This window comes from Pelobates fuscus, chromosome 2, assembly GCF_036172605.1.
Source record: "Pelobates fuscus isolate aPelFus1 chromosome 2, aPelFus1.pri, whole genome shotgun sequence".
Taxonomy (NCBI): Eukaryota; Metazoa; Chordata; class Amphibia; order Anura; family Pelobatidae; genus Pelobates; species Pelobates fuscus.
Genome location: NC_086318.1, coordinates 350158316 through 350179636, shown reverse-complemented (window position 1 = coordinate 350179636; position 21321 = coordinate 350158316). Strand labels below are relative to the sequence as shown.

The 21321-nt window shown below is 41.8% G+C and overlaps 1 protein-coding gene across 2 annotated transcripts in view; it reads right to left on the bottom strand.

The window, feature by feature from the left end:
• The window catches only part of LOC134585871 (interferon-induced, double-stranded RNA-activated protein kinase-like), a 92203-nt gene that overhangs the window by 43216 nt on the left and 27666 nt on the right, over window positions 1-21321 (bottom strand). Inside the window, exons 4-9 of one of the 2 annotated variants that reach the window (XM_063441354.1) lie at window positions 20851-20899; window positions 18552-18655; window positions 11464-11596; window positions 9654-9697; window positions 6561-6603; window positions 6135-6190 (exon numbers count right to left, since the gene is read on the bottom strand). In XM_063441354.1, coding sequence (XP_063297424.1) covers window positions 6135-6190; window positions 6561-6603; window positions 9654-9697; window positions 11464-11596; window positions 18552-18655; window positions 20851-20899 — 429 coding nt within the window. The remainder of the gene's footprint in view (window positions 1-6134; window positions 6191-6560; window positions 6604-9653; window positions 9698-11463; window positions 11597-18551; window positions 18656-20850; window positions 20900-21321) is intronic. The other variant, XM_063441355.1, reaches the window with a different exon arrangement.

Genomic DNA, 21321 nt, shown 5'->3' with positions numbered 1-21321 from the left:
AAAGGGCAGAGAGCTCCAGTGCGACTCAGACGCCAGCAAGGTGGAGGTGGAGTACTGGTTTGGGCTGGTATCATCAAAGATGAGCTTGTGGGGCCTTTTCGGGTTGAGGATGGAGTCAAGCTCAACTCTCAGTCCTACTGCCAGTTTCTGGAAGACACCTTCTTCAAGCAGTGGTACAGGAAGAAGTCTGCATCCTTCAAGAAAAACATGATTTTTATGCAGGATAATGCTCCATCACACGCGTCCAAGTACTCCACAGCGTGGCTGGCAAGAAAAGGTATAAAAGAAGAAAATCTAATGACATGGCCTCCTTGTTCACCTGATCTGAACCCCATTGAGAACCTGTGGTCCATCATCAAATGTGAGATTTACAAGGAGGGAAAACAGTACACCTCTCTGAACAGTGTCTGGGAGGCTGTGGTTGCTGCTGCACGCAATGTTGATGGTGAACAGATCAAAACACTGACAGAATCCATGGATGGCAGGCTTTTGAGTGTCCTTGCAAAGAAATGTGGCTATATTAGTCACTGATTTGTTTTTGTTATGTTTTTGAATGTCAGAAATGTATATTTGTGAATGTTGAGATGTTATATTGGTTTCACTGGTAAAAATAAATAATTGAAATGGGTATATATTTGTTTTTTGTTAAGTTGCCTAATAATTATGCACAGTAATAGTCACCTGCACACACAGATATCCCCCTAAAATAGCTATAACTAAAAACAAACTAAAAACTACTTCCAAAAATATTCAGCTTTGATATTAATGAGTTTTTTGGGTTCATTGAGAACATGGTTGTTGTTCAATAATAAAATTAATCCTCAAAAATACAACTTGCCTAATAATTCTGCACTCCCTGTATAAGCAGAAGTTTGTATATGTAATTATTTGTATGCTGAATTGATCCTGATGAAAGCCACAGGAGTGGCTGAAACGTTGATGGCAGCAATCATGATTTAAACGAATTGGAATAAACAAGAATTGTTTTAACTTATCTACAGACCGTGAGTGCAAGCCTTCATTTATTACAATTTATAGTATTTTTGGCTATGGCTGTTATGCACCCGGCAGTTTTCATGTTTTGAGTGTGTGTGCTGGGTACTATTGGATATATATATATATATATATATATGCATGCAAGTAGTGAGTAGAGCACTCCAGAGGACTTGTTGAGATTATTTATTCAATGTGAGTAGAATCGACGTTTCGACCCTCAGGTCTTTATCAAGATGCTTACAAGTGTACAATCTTGACATTATATATCCTAACAAATTAATGAGTAATCACTTACCCTGAGCAGAGGTGTGTGTCACCAAGCCATGTGTGATCGCTAGAGTGTGATTGCCGAAAAAAGCAGTATCGATCCCGTCTGTGAGTGATGACGTCACGGGACGTGCGACTAGGAAGAGAATGTGAGTGTGCGTCTGGGTAACCAAGGAAACCACTTAGTGAACGGGCTAACCAATGAATGTGGAGTAGCGAAATTTAAAGGAACATAGAGGAAAATGAAGAAAATGAATATGCTGATCAGACTAAGGACTAATGTGGACCTGTGCTGTGTACATAGAATAGGGAAGCCCACTATCAATGGGCTTTGTAAGAAACAGCGTACCATGTATGTATATCATGAATGTATATAATGAATGATCATACCGGATATGTCCAGGAGGGTGAAAAGTGTGTGAGTGAGGATGAATGTAAAGAGTGAGAGTGGTGGGAAGATCTGGATGAGCTGAGGGTAGAGTGAGTGAATGAATGTATGTGAAGAACGTGACCGGTCACACGTGAGACAACATCTATATTAATAAAAACATGTGAGAGAGTGAGAACATGTGAGAGAGTGACCCTGAAGAATACTATATACATCAAAGGAGTAAGTGCAAGTGAATGTAAGGGAGCGTGTAGAGAGTAGTGCAGCTAATAGTCACTGTACTGGACCATCTGCTGAGAGTGCCATGAGAATAATCGTAAGTGAAGATCCCAACTGGACAACCGCTAGACAACAGCGTACCTCTAATGAGTTAATTCAGGCATAGCATGAGTGTGTACATACACAGTGTAAAGTCCAGCAGTGCCTGGGTGGCAAGTGCCAACGCCAAGCCTGATGAATGCCATAACAATGCAGAGTTTGAGCAGAATGAACGAACAAATAGGACACATGAGTCCAAGCCACACAATGATGCACAAAGAAATATGTATATATATATCCAATAGTACCCAGCACCCACATCTACGCTCAGCAGCACCGAGGCTTTTTTCCGTTTAAACCCATTTAAAGGTAGAGTGCCAGACTTTGAATATTTTGTTTATATATATATATATATATATATATATATATAAAACAAACAATACACAAGATCCAGCGCACTCTCCTATCTACTAAACATATATATGTGTATATTTGTGTGTGTGTGTGTATGTACAGGTGACTTCTTTTTTTTTTGTCAATCTTGCTTTTATTAAGGCATAAAAGCAGGATACAGAATGGAAAAAGGGAAGTGCATGAATTGTCTACACAATAGGGTTCGTACAGCGAAGACATTGTTTAATACATTTCCCAATTATCGATGCCTCATTTTTTATATTTTGGAAGTCGCTTAACGAAAACATTTTTGTTTGTTTTTTTTGTTATAGTTGTAGCTAATACATATGCTCGTTGCTAGTAGGTCATTTGTGTTATCGTCTATGAAATGCAATGTTAACGGGTATTTGAGTACAGAGTGTGAGCTTCGCTCTTAAACTAATACCACGCTTTCTGGCATAGGCTATAATCTGTAAGTAGCATAACAAACAACTAACCAGATTTGTGGTTAAACAAGATATACTTTGCTGCTAAGGTAACTATATAGTTGTTGTTTAATGAGGTTTGCTTTGTCTAGGCGCTCTACATATATGCATGGTTTTGCTAGTCCTTAGTCTGAACGTTAAGTAGGTCCTATGCAGTGAGTTACAGGACCTAATCATGGTATATTTTTTAGTCTGCTAATCTTAGCAACTATGAGAGTTCAGTTCTTATATTTACTTACTGGCTTATGTGTGACAGTAACAACCTGCTATATATGCTGCCATTAGCTACATTAACTAGCATTAATGCTTACAGTATGCTTACAGAATATGCTTAAGTTAAATTTCTGAAATGTCCCAGGAGGCTCTCAGATCAAGTCCTTGAAGCAGGGAGACCGCCATGACAGAACTATAAAACAAAATTAAGACTTGGGTCATCCTGATGTGATGTGTGTTTGAGAGGGGCACATACTGTTAAGAGGAAGTCTGAGTTCAATCTGAGAGGCAGGTTAAAAGACCTCACTGGGTATTGTTAGGAAAGACCAACTGCTCCCCATCGGCAAGTTGTCAGGCAAGTCAGGTCTCCTGGGCTTGTGATCTTTCCTCCCTCCGCCTTGAGTGGAGGTGTAGCTGAGTCCCGCTATAAGGGTGGGTCCGGCGAATGCCACGCTGCCAGCCCTGGGCTCCGTATGAGCCAACCATTTGTGCCCACGGTTCCGGTTCCATAAGTGGCCGGTAACGGAATTCCTGGTCAGTGTGGTCAGTCCAGGTGCTGGGTTGCGGTTTGAGGAGTGACCTCTGGGGCTCAAGGCCCAGGAAGGCTGTCGTGGGGTCAGTCCCAGTCCTATGGTGCGGAAACTAGGCAGTACAGACCTGCTTCGCGTTGTTGCCTATGGTGAGGGGTGGTGGTGAGTGCCGCCGTGCCTAGTATAGGCCTTAAGGTCGCCATGTTGTAGGGGGCATGTGAGAGGCCGTCAGGCTGGGGTCCTCTTTTAAGGTACCGTCTCTTGCTTAGCCGGCTTGAAGGTGGGTGCTTTGAAGGGGGGGGCTGATGTGTGTCGCTTCTTCAGCGCCTCGTTGCGGGTTTTGGCGGGTACCTTGTAGTGGTTACAGGCTCTGCGCCATCACCTCTGGGCTCCGCCATCTTGAATGCTGTGTCGGATCAGGGTGGTCCTGAAGCGGCGTCCTGGCTGGTCGGGGCTCGAGGGTGAGGACCGGGATCACCCCCCCGGTCCAGAGGGGGGGGAACAGGGCCATTTCCTCACGGATCTGGCCCTTGGTTGGGTACCGATGGACGGGATAGTGGAGCAGCGGCCGTCTGCTCCACTCACCGCCGGAGAAGGCCTCGATTGCGCCAGTGAGGGTTCACCCCCCAGGGGACTGGAGCCCTTTTGGCCAGCCTCACCCTGGGTCTGGTACTCTCCACCCGATTGGGGTTGCCGCTGCCGGTCAGTTTTAAATGCCAAAAGTCCAGTTTCATGCTTATTTTTCCTTATTGTTTCAGGAGCTGGTCTGACATGCGACCGTCCTGCTTCTAAAGCACCATACAGACTGACAACATAAAAGGAGACCAATGGAAGAGTTACATGTCATGATGTCAGAATGAGGAACCAGGAAACTAAGGATGAGTGGGGAATGTCTCCTGGGCAACGGAACACTGAAGTGATGTTACTTTCGTGATGTGTTTTGACACTGTCATTCTTACTGCACTATGATGTGCTTTTATGGAGTTAGGTTACAGGAAGATACCTGTGTCAGTAATCTAAATATTTGGTAACTATAACTACTGCGTGCACCATCACATAATTGTGTGTAGATTTTTGTATTTGTAAGTGTAAAAGGTGGCATTACACTTTGGTAGATTTATAAAATTAGTGCCCCAAATTCCTTTAATTGTATCTATACAATTCTACTTGTTTTTTTTTCTTTTTGTCGTTGGTTGAAATGATACTAAATGTGAAAGCATAATTCGTATTATTGAAATATTAAAAGAATAATGTCTCCCGTGCTATTTGTCATGATTTATAGTATGGCAAATTGCACCAAAAAGGTTTCTTTTTTTGCTTTTTTATGGGGAAAACACCTAGGACACCATAACCACTACAGGTTGCAGTTGTGTTTATGCCTCAAGTTGTGTCCTGGTGCCCCCCCAACTTGAGTTGTCAAACCGTTTGCCAATTGTTTGACTTCTTACCTGGAGTCTGCCCAGCACTACTCCCTGCCTCTCTAAAGCCAGAAGCTTCCATTAACTCTTCTAAGCTAAGCCCTACTGTGCATAGGCAGCTCAATGATTGATACGGTCAGCTGATCACTCCCAACCTGTTAGTCAAGATTTGCACAGACTGTGCTTAGCTCAGAGAAGACAACGTCCACCTGTAAAGAGGTAGGGTAGTGATACACGAGGGATTCCCAGGTAAGAAGATAAACAGCTAGCAAATGTTTGGCTACTTACATTCGGGGAGGGTGCCCAGACACTGCTGGCACCACTACAAACTGTTCATTTAAAGGGACACTATAGTAGTTTAATTTAGCATTTTTTTTGTGTATAGAGCATGCCTTTGCAGTCTCACTGCTCAAATCTCTGCCATTATGGAATTAAATCACTTTTTTTTCCTGTCTATGCAGCCCTAGCCAAACTTCCCCTGGCTGTGACTTACACAGCTTGCATGGAAAAAAAGTGTAATATTCAGCCAGATATCCTGCTTTGTAAACTGAACTTTAACACAGACACAGGAGGCTCCTGCAAGGTCTAGCATGCATTTAACAGTTTAGTAAATGAGAAATTCTATATTAAAACAGACTAGGCAAGAAAGGTAGTATTAATATTAGATCTCACTACAGGAAGTGTTTATGAAGGCTGTGCTTGTTACACGCTGGGAGGTGTGACTAAGGCGGCATACGTTTATTTAACTTAGAAATGACAGACAACTGAGCAGTAAGACTGCATGGGCATGGTCAAAACTGCTTCATTAAACAAAAGTTGTTTTGCTGACTAAAGGGTTCCTTTACATAGTTGGGCTTTTGTTTGGCAAATGTAATAAAACAAAATACCCAAAACACAATTAAAGATTTCTTTAATAATACAATCCAGAAAAGGTGTGGATTACACGCCAAAGCAAGCATTAGGAAAACCAAGCAATCACTGCAATTGGACTGAAGGCAAAAATAAAGAAATATGTAACTGTTTTTCCAAACACTGATAAAATCCTAGTACAATATGACATGTAATAACAGCAGGTAATGCTTGGAATATCATGTGCATTAACCCCTTTACTACTACCACTAATTCACAAAAAAAACAAATTTAGATAAACAGAGCCAGTCTATTTTATTAGAACAGAACAACATACCTCACGGACTTGGTTGGGGCGGTGGGTGTCAAATTGGAAGCAAAGACCAATGAACTCTACAAGAAAACAAACAAATAATACTCTCAAAAATGTTGCCCAGAATTCATCAGTAGTACACACCATCTGAAAGGGAACGTCAAATAAAGAAAAGATAAAAAGATAAAGAAAACACCCATAGCTTAAAGAGAAGTGAACTCCTTCATACAGTTTAGATTCAGCTCCGTGGGAATTATATTTTCTTCTGATCATAACTTAATTTAATGAAGAAGGTGATAGAAAATAGAAAGAAAAGGAAAGAAAGGTCTGTCTAAATCTAGCACAGGTCTGTAAGTAAATAAATAAAATAAATACTACTGCATTTTAAACCATATTCAATCAATAAGCGTTTATCAGCACGCATTCACATCACAGGATCTAGTGGAATACCTTAGTTGATGATGATCCACTTTCTAAACTGGCATTGCTGGCACTACAAAACAATAAAAGAAATTAATAAGAATAATAATTTTTTCTAAAGTTGAAAACTTATACCAGAGTATATATGTACTCAACACAAGAAGGTGTGTATAGATTTTAGGTTTCATATAAAACAAATCTGTTTTTTTGTTTTGTTTTTTTAAATGTATATAACTGCCATGGGCCCAGTAAGTGGGGAGAGATAAGTACCAGGAGCCTTGGTCAGTGTCCACTACATGACTGATTAAGATGTTCCCATGTGAAATGACCAAGTCAAGGTCATTTAATGAACATGGCCTCTTCTCTTTGCCAAGTTAAGGAAGGTCCTAACATGACCGAATTGAAAATCTAAGGGTTAATATGTGTACTTAATGTTAGAGACAGAGGAGAGAATTTTGGATGCATAGACACTGCTCCATTTTACCAATGCTGAGGGGCTGACTTGTTCAAGAGGGTATGTTATTCTTTTTTACTGATATTGCAAGCATATACTTTACGGATATTGCAAGCTACAAATTACTATTATGGATTATTACGTTTTTATAGGTTTATACTTATATTATTTAATAAAATATTTTTAAAGACAAAACTTTATTGCTTCCAAGACAATCCATATTTTGTATTGTATTCACAATTATTTATATATTTTAAGTAGAGGAACTCTTACTAACTATATAATATTATGGCTAAGAAATCTGTACGCTTAGTCCTGTTAATTTCTACGCTTTAAGACATTGTGATGGTAAACAGAGGAACCAGCTGCGGCTACAATACTTGCTAGTGCTGGTTGGAAGGAAACTGGCCAAGGTTCTGGAAGCTCAGGATCTGGGCCTGGTGTTGGTAGCAGGGGATACAATGCTTGGTATAATGTCACTACAGAGTGAGTCAGCTGTGTTTAGAACCAAATAATGACCAACGCCCTACCACTTTCTTTTGCTATTAGACATCAGGGATGAGGTCCCTCCACTCAGTAAGCAAGTGGAAGGGGACCTCTCAATAAATTGAAAAAAAAAAGGAGAAAAAAAATGGAAGTGATATAGGAAGCAGACACTGATGAGTGAGATGAAGATATACAGAGAGTGCAGAATTATTAGGCAAGTTGTATTTTTGAGGATTAATTTTATTATTGAACAACAACAACCATGTTCTCAATGAACCCAAAAAAATTATTAATATCAAAGCTGAATATTTTTGGAAGTACTTTTTAGTTTTAGCTATTTTAGGGTGATATCTGTGTGTGCAGGTGACTATTACTGTGCATAATTATTAGGCAACTTAACAAAAAACAAATATATACCCATTTCAATTATTTATTTTTACCAGTGAAACCAATATAACATCTCAACATTCACAAATATACATTTCTGACATTCAAAAACATAACAAAAACAAATCAGTGACCAATATAGCCACCTTTCTTTGCAAGGACACTCAAAAGCCTGCCATCCATGGATTCTGTCAGTGTTTTGATCTGTTCACCATCAACATTGCGTGCAGAAGCAACCACAGCCTCCCAGACACTGTTCAGAGAGGTGTACTGTTTTCCCTCCTTGTAAATCTCACATTTGATGATGGACCACAGGTTCTCAATGGGGTTCAGATCAGGTGAACAAGGAGGCCATGTCATTCGATTTTCTTCTTTTATACCCTTTCTTGCCAGCCACGCTGTGGAGTACTTGGACGCGTGTGATGGAGCATTGTCCTGCATGAAAATCATGTTTTTCTTGAAGGATGCAGACTTCTTCCTGTACCACTGCTTGAAGAAGGTGTCTTCCAGAAACTGGCAGTAGGACTGGGAGTTGAGCTTGACTCCATCCTCAACCCGAAAAGGCCCCACAAGCTCATCTTTGATGATACCAGCCCAAACCAGTACTCCACCTCCACCTTGCTGGCGTCTGAGTCGGACTGGAGCTCTCTGCCCTTTACCAATCCAGCCACGGGCCCATCCATCTGGCCCATCAAGACTCACTCTCATTTCATCAGTCCATAAAACCTTAGAAAAATCAGTCTTGAGATATTTCTTGGCCCAGTCTTGACGTTTCAGCTTGTGTGTCGTGTTCAGTGGTGGTCGTCTTTCAGCCTTTCTTACCTTGGCCATGTCTCTGAGTATTGCACACCTTGTGCTTTTGGGCACTCCAGTGATGTTGCAGCTCTGAAATATGGCCAAACTGGTGGCAAGTGGCATCTTGGCAGCTGCACGCTTGACTTTTCTCAGTTCATGGGCAGTTATTTTGCCCCTTGGTTTTTCCACACGCTTCTTGCGACCCTGTTGACTATTTTGAATGAAACGCTTGATTGTTCGATGATCACGCTTCAGAAGCTTTGCAAATTTAAGAGTGCTGCATCCCTCTGCAAGATATCTCACTATTTTTGACTTTTCTGAGCCTGTCAAGTCCTTCTTTTGACCCATTTTGCCAAAGGAAAGGAAGTTGCCTAATAATTATGCACACCTGATATAGGGTGTTGATGTCATTAGACCACACCCCTTCTCATTACAGAGATGCACATCACCTAATATGCTTAATTGGTAGTAGGCTTTCGAGCCTATACAGCTTGGAGTAAGACAACATGCATAAAGAGGATGATGTGGTCAAAATACTCATTTGCCTAATAATTCTGCACTCCCTGTATGTAGAGAGCTGAAATGGATGAAGAGAGGAAGAAACGAGGAGAGAGTGACATGGTCGCAGAGACAAAGTGGCAAGGCGACTCATTTTCAGATAGTAAGCACATTCATGCACAAACACGGACACCCAACACAAACATTGCAAGCATTTACACACAGAAACCAGCATTCAGCAAGCACAAAATGCCCCTCAAATGGGGCCTTTTATTGAAAGACTGTAAAACTCATAAAGGCAGAATAAATAGCCAAACATGTAATCCATGTGTTCCATGAGACCAAATCAAGTAGCATCCAGTTTCTACATTTACCAGTTTATCGTGCACCTATGTACTGACACGTTCCATTTTCTGTGATAAAAAATGATGCGATTTCCAATTCTGTCTACGAAGGGTAAATAACATTAATTTTAAAATTTATATCTATTTTTAAATAAATACCTCAATGATCCTGGACTTGCAGAGTCTCTACTCACATCCGGGATCTATTAATGAACCACATACAATAAATTATTAGTCAATTTGTTACAAGTTTGACAAAAAATGTTGCAGTTTTAAATTCATTGTATAAGATATAGTTGTAAGCAATGTTGTTTGTTAAAATCTTTTACCATTTAAAGTGCTAAGCTTTTCTGAGCAGGTTCTCATCAACCTATGATTTCTGTCCAAATGTGTTGTTAAATTCTCCCTTTATAATATTGTAATGCACTGCAGTATAGGTTGGTGCCATATTAATGATAATATTAATAATAATAATAATAATATCAAATATTCGCCCTGTCCTCTGTAAGGTGAAATTAAATCTCCTTTAGCATTTAAAAAAACAGTAAATTAGTTAATCAACCGGTGTACTGCATTACATAGCACATTACAGAAGAATGAGCAGAGAGAAAAATAAACTGCACTTAAAAAATGCCAATTTAATAAAGGCACACACTACAAACACCTATGTCTCATGCATACATTCCTATTTTTATTTTTTTTTAAATACGGTTTTATACATTATTTATTTTGGTTGTGCATTGATGGTACATGACAACATTTCACACTGTTGAGCAACATAGGCAATTGTAAAACATGTAGTAGGAGAACTAAACAGTAGAGCTTATTCTGCACATTTTTATATTAAGCATTCGAATCAAGATCAGCTTAATGAAGTGGTCTGGATGCCAGGTCCACCTAGGATTAACCCTTTCTGCTGTAAACATAGCAGTTTCAGAGAAACAGTCTGGTCAGTGTCCACTACCTGACTGATTAAGATGTTCCCATGTGAAAACTGCTATGTTTACATATGGGTTATCCAGCCTCTAGTGGCTGTCTCATTGACAGCCGCTAGAGGCGATTCCGTGCTTCTCACTGTGATTTTCAGAATTGAGAATGCTTTGCTATGGACTGGCTGAATGCGCGTGCGGCTCTTGCCGCACATGCACATTCAGCCGATGACGGCAAAACGGAGGAGGAGAGTTCCCCACACTGAGGGAGCCCAGTGGGGGAAAACATGTAAGATTTAACCCCTTCCACCCCCTAGAGCCCGGTGAGAGGGGGGCACCTGGAGACCCTATAGTGCCATGAAAACGAGTATGTTTTCCTGGCACTAAAGTGGTCCTTTAACCCCTTAAGGAGCAAACTTCTGGAACAAAAAGGGAATCATGACATGTCACACGTCATGTGTCCTTAAGGGGTTAAAAAAAAAAAAAAGTTCCTTCAAATGTAAATAGTTCATTGCATGTAAAAATAAATCTATTGCACAAACATAAAATTTTAACACAGAAAAACTATGACATAACTAATATCATCACTAGTAACTGTAATATGCAGGGATAACCAGAAGACGTTTGAAAACAAACATTTGTACAAATCATACAGTGTACAAACATTTAAAAATGTTGTACATTGTACAAAGTGATTTAACCCTGCTCTACATTGCATTGCATTCAGAGGGGATACGCAGGTATCTATTGATACATGGAATTCCAGGTGTGAGCAGGGATTTAACCTCGCTCACACCAAAATCTAATTAGAGGCATTTAAATGCCTCTTGAAGGAGTTAGATGTTGTGCTGAATTCCAATACTGCATATAACTTAGCAAAAAGTCTGGGACCTCTAAAAATGGTCCAGCTGACAGAGGGGAGATGCAGGTAGCATTAAAGCCTATTATAGTTAGGACACAATGACACATCCTAATGTTCTTAAAGGGTTAAAAATCTGTCAACCAAAATCAAAACAACAAATACACACGGATATGTGTACCTCTGGGTCACTTGGATTTTCCCTTTTAAGCTCTAGTAGTGCATTAAAAGCAGCATTTTGTTGTGCTTCCTTTTTACTCTTTCCTGTAGCTTTTGAAAATGTTCTTTTATCAATTTTAACACTACAGAAAAACCTGAGGAGAGAAACACAGTATAAGACATTTCAAAAAGAGTTATTAGAAGTCACAATTTCATAGGACAGAGATAAAGGGGAGGGCTTGCAAAGGCTACAGAAAGCAGGCCTGTAGCTTTAACTGTCTTTCATATACCCCCAAAGAAAACACGCATGTTTTCATTCAGGGTATATCTACTAAATTGTAAAAAACTTTACCAGTGGAATATATTTTGGATGGGCCAAAATTCAGAGTCGGATTTGGAAGGCAAATAACGTATTTGTTAGTAGTTAAATATATTTGGTTGTAGGTATACATTACAACTGAGTCTTGGAAGATTCATTATGGGTAATTTCACAAAGAAACAGCTGATTAGCCAGAGAAAACAATTAGTTTATTCCTCAACTCATTTTCATTTAAATGGTTTCGACAATAAGCAAAACTGTTGTTTCTGGTGTACAGAAAAGCCACGGATAATCAGCTCAAATTGCACCCTACCAAATGTACCACCTAGTGCGGGTGACGTCGCAGGAAGTTGTTGAGCAGAAATTTAAGCACTGGAGCCTCAAACATGAACTTATATTATGAAGAATGATATCAGCAGAGCCCGGCAAATGGAGCTCATTTAAAAGATGTCATTTTCTGTACCTAGTCAAACAAATATCCATGCGTTAGGCATTTATTGTGTGCAATACCATTAAAATTGGTTCATAAATAAAAAGTTATTGACTCCTCAAATGTACTGACTACTTACTCTGTAATTTGAGATTCTATATAGATTTCAATCAGTCAAAAACACAGATTTTTAAGTTACATTGGTGCAGTATTCTGCAGATATTGCAGTACTCCCATGATGCATTGCATTTCTTTAGAATGACAAAGCATCATGGAAGTTGGAGTTCTGCAACATCTGGGGATCTACTTTTTAGGCACCCCTGACCTAGAACATCCATGTTTTGAAACTCTGGGAGAAGTTCAAACCAAAAGGACCATAGATAAGTGTAGAACTCTTATTTTAACACCCCTGGTCGTGAAATCTTCCAAATGTCTGATCTCATCCACCTGTGCAACCTATGTTAAAAAGGAGAGGGTATTGGGGGTGCATTGATATACATAATATTGTGTTCCCTGAATTGTCCCTGATCAGGGCAAAGTATATGAAAGGAGTCTTGGTACCATCTAGGAAAGAAAGGAGCCATCAGGATTTTTCCAAATTAATTAGATTATTATCTGCTGTTAAAGCCACAATTAAATTTTGTGGACGTCTTGTACAACCTGAGCAGGTTTATATGGGGAGGGATATCCGTAGAGTTTTTGTGTAGCCCTTTTTCCCTCCTAGAAAAACAGAATCTGAGGGCATTATCCCCATGCAACATGTTGCCTTTTTCATATGTCCATATCTCCCGTAAGTAGTGAATATATACTGGGATTCCCAGCATTTAATAGTTGTGGTTTGCCGTACCAATGAGTCAGTATTTTATAGGGAGTCTCATGCATTGTTGCCACATCGGGAACATTTGAGAATCAAAGACATGATCTTAACTGATTCATCTTATGAAATGGTCATAACCTGGTACCTATTTCAATGAAGACAGAGCTTGGAGGGAAAAAGTATATTTTCTGCACAAGTATATCACATGGAAGTAAATGAGGCTAGTTGGAGGCAACTGCTCATTGCAGAGTTATTCAAATGAGAACAAAGATCGATTGAGCTAATGACACTGGCAAGAAAGAGAGGTGTCTGAAAATTCACGATATATTAATTTATGGAGGATTGTACTTTCAGCCTGTGGATAAAGGGATGTCAACGAGTGCACTGTACTATCGGATGTAAGAATGTGGTGTGCCCTTATTCCTGATAAGGGAGAAGTAAATGAGTGGGGAAACTGGTACCAGTTGGCAATGATGGAGATGGCTTAAGTGTGTGGCCACATAATCTTTTACAGTTGTTGGAGTGCCAGACCATCTTTATCCTACAGAAATATTCTGGAACTAAAGCGGATGTGGGGTAATTTGTTCTGTCAGATAAGAGAGGGAATCCCCAATCTCAGCAAGGTGAAAAAGTCTTCACTGCAGTTACTGGTCCTATCCAGGAAAGTTGAGGTTGATCCCACTTCTTAAAGTCTGACAGCATCCTGTGGAGAAGGCATTTAAAACAAACCTTGTAGAGGGAATCCAATGTTGGGGTCCCAAAATATTAAAGGCAGGAGGCATGTCATTGGAACCAAAATCTTTCCATTAGAGCTGGTCTCATTGAGGTATGGTAAGATTCACTAAGTTATGATAATTTATCTGGAAATTCAAGGTATCACTTTCTGGTGGTAGTGATGAGAGCAGAAGTTAGAGATGTTGTTGTTACTCCAATTTATATTAAAAACAGCTCAAATGTGAGAGCATACAGGAGCACCACTGAATAAATCATACAGAGCACAGAGTCTTTAAACAGAGTCTAGCCATGACCTTTCCCTGAAGAACATGGATCCACAACTTAAAATTAGATCTGACCCCACTGCCTATAATGTCTACAACAAAGTCCCAGTTTACTCAGGTACACGGTAAAGATCTTGAAATACTGGAGAGGTAGACCTTATGAGTCAAGCTCCACAAAGATCCACTGTAGGTTCAAAACATTGCTGGATTCACTTTGTTCCAAATAAATGTGCCAGATTGAGCTTTGGAGTGCCTGGACCTTTTTCTTCTCAATAGGATTCAACTATTTGGGCTTTGTGCTAGCCCCAGGCCCTTGCACCCTTTTTTTACTCATATGAATGAGTTCAGTTCCTTATCTCTTTGTTTGTATAAAATTATAGTTCTCGCTGTGGCGAAACCGACCTCGCCACGTGTCCTTGGAGGGGGCTGATTGCCCGCCTCTTGCCTTTGGACTATGGACCAGACTTTAGGGGAATGTGATACCCCAGATAGCCATACCATGGAGCCTATTCATATAATGAAAGACTATGGGAAAGACTTTAGCTCCATGGCAATTGTACTGTGTGAGTAGGATCTGCGCGCTATTCGGTAGTTTTGTGCGTGCAGATCTCAGCTATCTGGAGATAGGTGAAATGTCTGTGTGTTATGTGTAAATGTGACTTTATGTATTTTAAAGTATTTTATGTCGTTTTGCAACCATGTGGTTAATGGAGTCTGCCTTTAGTCCTTGGTAATTGGATTACTTCTCCAATTAACTCCAGGGCAGAAGGGAGGAAACCAGGGTGCATTGTGGGGATGTTTTTCTGCCAGCCAGAAAGGAACAAAAGATACTTTTAGTAACTTTTGAACCCCTGGTCGGATTCATGCCATTTTTTAATATGTTGTTCCCCTAAATGGATTGATTGTGGATATGTATTTTTATGTCAATGTGATGTATGGTTTTAAAGTTATGAAAGTTGTGTAAAAGTATATTTTACACTGTATGCATAATGGGATTATGTGTCACACTAAGGGGAGGGGAGGTGTGGGAGGTAACATCTATGTCATTGGTTCTTTTATGCCTCCCCCTGGGTGTGGCCTGTATGTGTGAGTTGGAAATAAAAGCCAGGCTGGATGAGCCAGTCCAGAGTTCCTGTTTTACCCTCAAAGTGATGTGTCGTCTCATTATTGGGGGAAGGATTTATTGTATGCTGTTCCAGTTGACTGCTAGGAGTACAAGCCTATTCGTATGGTTCCTATTCAATGGTCTACAGCATTCATACGCTTGGGAGAATTTAAAGGTTTCTCGGATTCGGTGATTATGGTGTCTGCCAGAGTGCTTGGAGTCCTCAGGAAGCACTAGGAGCATCCATTAACGGAGGTACCAAGTCGGGGTGCCAGTCGATCCGTTACATTGGTGGCAAGCGGTGGGATGGCGTCCTAGTGTGAGGTAAAGCAGCTCGGAGACACAGTTCGTTTGGATTTACAAATTGAGGGCAACGCTAGCAGTCGTGCAGCGCCCCTGGGAGCAGACAAGTATGGAAGGTTCTGGCTCTGGAGATGATTGGCTGGCCGAGGTGAGGCAGCGAGTGGCCGAGTATGGGGATGATATACCCATGGAGACACGCCGGGTGATCTGGAACCAGGTCATGGCCGAGCGAAACACAAGGCTGGACCGAGAATTCCGGTTGGCAAAAGAGAGGAAGTATGCTCAGCAGCAGGAGCGTTACAGCAGCCGGGTAGAGGCTGCATCCGAGGAGGTTAGCCGTCTTTCCCTGAGGCGGCGGGAGGAACCCGAAGTGGGGGTCCTCATAGACTGGTCCTGTGAGGAACCACAACAGGCAGGTAGAGATGGGACCAAGGTCACTCCACCGGGATGCTGGGCAGCCGGCCCAGATCCCCAGCAGCAGCCAGAGTTGCCAGGTGGGGAAGCAGGTGGCCCTTACTCACAAATGTTGAGGGGCCTCACGGATTGGTCCTGGGAAGACCCACAGATGGCAGGTGGAGATGGGACTGCGGTCTCTCTACCGGCCCTACAGGGATGCTGGGCAGTCGGCCCAGATCCCCAGCGGCAGTGTGCGTTACAGGGAGCTGAAGGTGCCGTTCTTGCTCCCCAGCGGCAGTCTACGGTGCAGGGAGAGGAGCCTGTTATCCCCTCTCCCCAGCGGTTGAAGGTGTGTAAGGAAGAGGGGTTTGTTATTCCCTCTCCCCAGCGGCAGCACAGCTCACCAAGGGGAGACAGTAAGCCCCTCACCAGGGCAGATGGGACCGTGGTCTCTGCGCCCTGCCTACAGGGAGTACCGAGGGTCAGCCCTGCTCCCCAGCGGCTGAAAGTGTGTAAGGGAGAGGAGTTTGTTATTCCCTCTCCCCAGCGGCAGCGCAGCTCACCAAGGGGAGACAGTAAGCCCCTCACCAGCGCAGATGGGACCGTGGTCTCTGCGCCCTGCCTACAGGGAGTACACTGGGTCAGCCCTGCTCCCCAGCGGCTGAAAGTGTGTAAGGGAGAGGAGTTTGTTACCCCCTCTCCCCAGCGGCAGCTTAGCACACCAAGGGGAGACAGTAAGCCCCACACCAGCGCAGATGGGACCGTGGTCTCTGCGCCCAAGTTACAGGGAGCTGAAGGGGCCGTCCTCCCTCCCCAGCGGCAGTGTGATTTGTTGGGGATTGGGAGCCCAGTCTCCATTCCCCAGCGGCAGAGTATCCAGCAGGGAATGGAGAGCCCAGCCCCCTTTCCCCCACAGCAGGACTCTGTGCTGGGAGGAGAGACAGTCGGTCTCCCTCCGCAGAGACGGGAAGTATGCATGGGAGAGGAGATTGTTACCACCTCTCCCCAGCGGCGGATCATTAATGTACAGGGAATAGAGAGCCCAGTCTCCATTCCCCAGCGGCAGAGTGTTCTAATGGGAGAGGAGCTGGTTACCACCTCTCCCCAGCGGCAGCTTAATGTACCAGGGGGAGACTGTAAGCCCCACACCTGTGCAGATGGGACCGTGGTCTCTGCACTTCCAGCACAGGGGGTAGGGACGGTCGGTCCTGCCCCCCCACAACAGGGCTGTTTAGCCAAAGGGGAGACAGTCTGTCTCCAGCAGCAGAGCTGTGTAACTAAAGGGGAGACAGTCGGTCTCCAGCAGCAGAGCGGTGTAACTCAAGGGGAGACAGTCGGTCTCCAGCAGCAGAGCGGTGTATTTAAAGGGGAGACAGTCGGTCTCCAGCAACCAGGCTCCAACCAGACTACTCCCGTGGTAGTGCTGGCAACAGGACAGAGTACCGCTGGTCTCTGCCCCCTCAGCAACCTACCAAGGCAGCCTACCAGTCCCCCACACAGCCGTGGTGAGGCACCTGAACCTGGACAAGATTCTCCCTCACCCAGGTGTAGTAACTGTTTATTGTGGGTGGGCTGCTCTGCTGTTTCTGTCTTGTGGGTGGGCTGCTGGACTAACAAGGGCACTGACCGGCAGGAGGTCAAGTACCCTGTTAGTCTGGGGGGTAAAGGGGAGAAGTGTGGCGAAACCGACCTCGCCACGTGTCCTTGGAGGGGGCTGATTGCCCGCCTCTTGCCTTTGGACTATGGACCAGACTTTAGGGGAATGTGATACCCCAGATAGCCATACCATGGAGCCTATTCATATAATGAAAGACTATGGGAAAGACTTTAGCTCCATGGCAATTGTACTGTGTGAGTAGGATCTGCGCGCTATTCGGTAGTTTTGTGCGTGCAGATCTCAGCTATCTGGAGATAGGTGAAATGTCTGTGTGTTATGTGTAAATGTGACTTTATGTATTTTAAAGTATTTTATGTCGTTTTGCAACCATGTGGTTAATGGAGTCTGCCTTTAGTCCTTGGTAATTGGATTACTTCTCCAATTAACTCCAGGGCAGAAGGGAGGAAACCAGGGTGCATTGTGGGGATGTTTTTCTGCCAGCCAGAAAGGAACAAAAGATACTTTTAGTAACTTTTGAACCCCTGGTCGGATTCATGCCATTTTTTAATATGTTGTTCCCCTAAATGGATTGATTGTGGATATGTATTTTTATGTCAATGTGATGTATGGTTTTAAAGTTATGAAAGTTGTGTAAAAGTATATTTTACACTGTATGCATAATGGGATTATGTGTCACACTAAGGGGAGGGGAGGTGTGGGAGGTAACATCTATGTCATTGGTTCTTTTATGCCTCCCCCTGGGTGTGGCCTGTATGTGTGAGTTGGAAATAAAAGCCAGGCTGGATGAGCCAGTCCAGAGTTCCTGTTTTACCCTCAAAGTGATGTGTCGTCTCATTATTGGGGGAAGGATTTATTGTATGCTGTTCCAGTTGACTGCTAGGAGTACAAGCCTATTCGTATGGTTCCTATTCAATGGTCTACAGCATTCATACGCTTGGGAGAATTTAAAGGTTTCTCGGATTCGGTGATTATGGTGTCTGCCAGAGTGCTTGGAGTCCTCAGGAAGCACTAGGAGCATCCATTAACGGAGGTACCAAGTCGGGGTGCCAGTCGATCCGTTACACTCGCTATAAGTACAACTAAGGGTTTCTACTTCCTTACAATCAAGTTTCACTTTTACTTACTCCGGAATGTGTGATGGTCCTTTATTCTCATGCAAAAAGACAGCAAATGGCCATTTTTTTCTTTGGCACAATTCATTACATTTTCCAGTGTAATTTCTTCCAAACTAAAACATAAAAAGGAACATAATTAAGTAAAATAAAACATATATGCATTGTTTAAAATGATATTGGTGTTTGGTATCTCACATTGCACATCTACTCATCATGAGTGGAATGGCTTGATAAATGGACCTAGATATACTCAACTGGAATTGGAACATGAATGATTTTTTTGTTTTGTTTTGTTACACTCTCTAAACCACTCGCAGTGTCAGTGAAGGGTACAATATGTACGTTGTATATATGCAAGTTGTGATGGTGCTTAGAGTTCCCATTTAAAAGACTCCAGCAATAAGATAGAGTAGTGGTATATTCCTAGTAACAAAAGTATTTGTGATAGAACCATATCAGCATGGCAAGTGTGCTCAGTCACAGCACAAAACGCAGGAAACAAAATACCAATTGTTAGCATAAAAAGCAATCTGGTTCTTTGTAATCTACGGTTCATGTTCTTAAAGGAACACTATAGTCACCTAAATTACTTTAGCTAAATAAAGCAGTTTTAGTGTATAGATCATTCCCCTGCAATTTCACTGCTCAACTCACTGTCATTTAGGAGTTAAATCACTTTGTTTCTGTTTATGCAGCCCTAGCCACACCTCCCCTGGCTATGATTGACAGAGCCTGCATGAAAAAAGAAACTGGTTTCACTTTCAAACAGATGTAATTTACCTTAAATAATTGCATCTCAATCTCTAAATTGAACTTTAATCACATACAGGAGGCTCTTGCAGGGTCAAGCAAGCTATTAACATAGCAGGGGATAAGAAATCTTAATTAAACAGAACTTGCAATAAAGAAAGCCTAAATAGGGCTCTCTTTACAGGAAGTGTTTATGGAAGGCTGTGCAAGTCACATGCAGGGAGGTGTGACTAGGGTTCATAAACAAAGGGATTTAACTCCTAAATGGCAGAGGATTGAGCAGTGAGGCTGCAGGGGCATGTTCTATACACCAAAACTGCTTCATTAAGCTAAAGTTGTTCAGGTGACTATAGTGTCCCTTTAATAAGACATATGATATTACCAGCCCATGTTTGGCCTTATTAAAAGAATAGAAGGTAACATCTCTACTGTAACAGTATTAGTAACTAATGGGAATAATAAAATACACAATAGAGCAGCACACCCCACTAGACACAAAATAATTGATTTAATATTGTTGTGTAAGCTATTCAAATGATTTCATAATTTTTTTACAAACTTTAATAAATTTTTAAAATAGTATAAAATAATTTTAGAAGTTTGTCCAAAAATATTAAATGATTTGTAAAAGCTTATCAAACAATATTAAATCAAGGCCACATTTGTACTTAATCATTTGCTATTCTCACCACATAACATCAATATATATATATATAAATACTAACCAAATTAAACATAAAACCGCCTTTACTTCATCAAATTACACAATGCACAAACAAGTAGATAAAATATGTTTTTTAAAATCTACAGAATAATGCAAACAAAATTACATCCACTAAACCTGCACTAACAGTTTGCCAACATCTGCTTCCTTGATCCCTTGTGTCCCTTAAAGGGACACTATAGTCACCATAACAACTAACACTTAATGTAGTGGTTCTAGTGCCGATAGCCTGTATAGCGGGCAATTTGCTGTAAACACTGCATTTCCAGAGAAGCGTCAGTGTTTACATTACTCCCTAGGAACACCTCTAGTGGCCACTGCTCAGACGACCACTAGAGGCGCTTCTGGGTCAGTGCTGCACAGTGTGCGACACGGACATTCATAGTCTCCATGCTCTGTATAGAGACGCTGAACACTCCCCATAGAGATTCAATGCATCCCTATGAGGAGATGCTGATTGGCGCAGTGTAGCATTTTGCTGGGCATGTACAATAGCCTCCCAATGCTTTCCTGAGGGAAAGCATTGGATTGGCCAAGATAGTCAAGTTTCATGATCTCAGCCAAGGAGGTGGAGCCAGCTGCAGACAGGGGACCTAAATTATGTTTTCACCACTATAGTGACAGGAATACATGTTTGTATTCCTATCACTATAATGTTTAACAAAAAAGGGTTTGACAAACATTGGGGAGGATACAGGTTAGTACACGAGTCTGTCAAAACCATAGAAAGACTACTAGTTTTACTAGACTTACTATTTTTTTTATAATACAATTATATACACACACACACGTTAGATTAACACAGAAAATGGTTTATTAAAAAGAGAGGCTTACTGTATTTTCTCGTGATTCCTCAGTAACAGATAATGAATTTTCTACAGGACTGTGGAGGAAACAAAAACCTTTCAATACAAGACTGGGTGATAAGCATGCTCACCAAAAACCAACAGCCTTAGGTTGTAATTGACAAAAATTCAATTGACGCATTATAATATGTCACCACAAAGAACACATACATTAAAAGGGACACAAAGCATGAAAAGCACTATATGTTAAGCATTAAGGAGCACATGATGGTCTATGCCGTCATACAGTGAGTGCTTTTACACCCTTTGAAGGCATAGACCGTCATGCAGTTAAAGTACCAGCAGGCATCAGAAAACTCCAGGTATCTTTCAATATAGAATGGCCCCTGCTGTCAGTTGGGGCAACAGCACATAGCCTTTGAAATCCTTTTAAATATTGTGAGTGAGCGATCGTGTTTAGTCGTGGTATTTCTGAATCCGCACCCAGCCTCCCATCAAT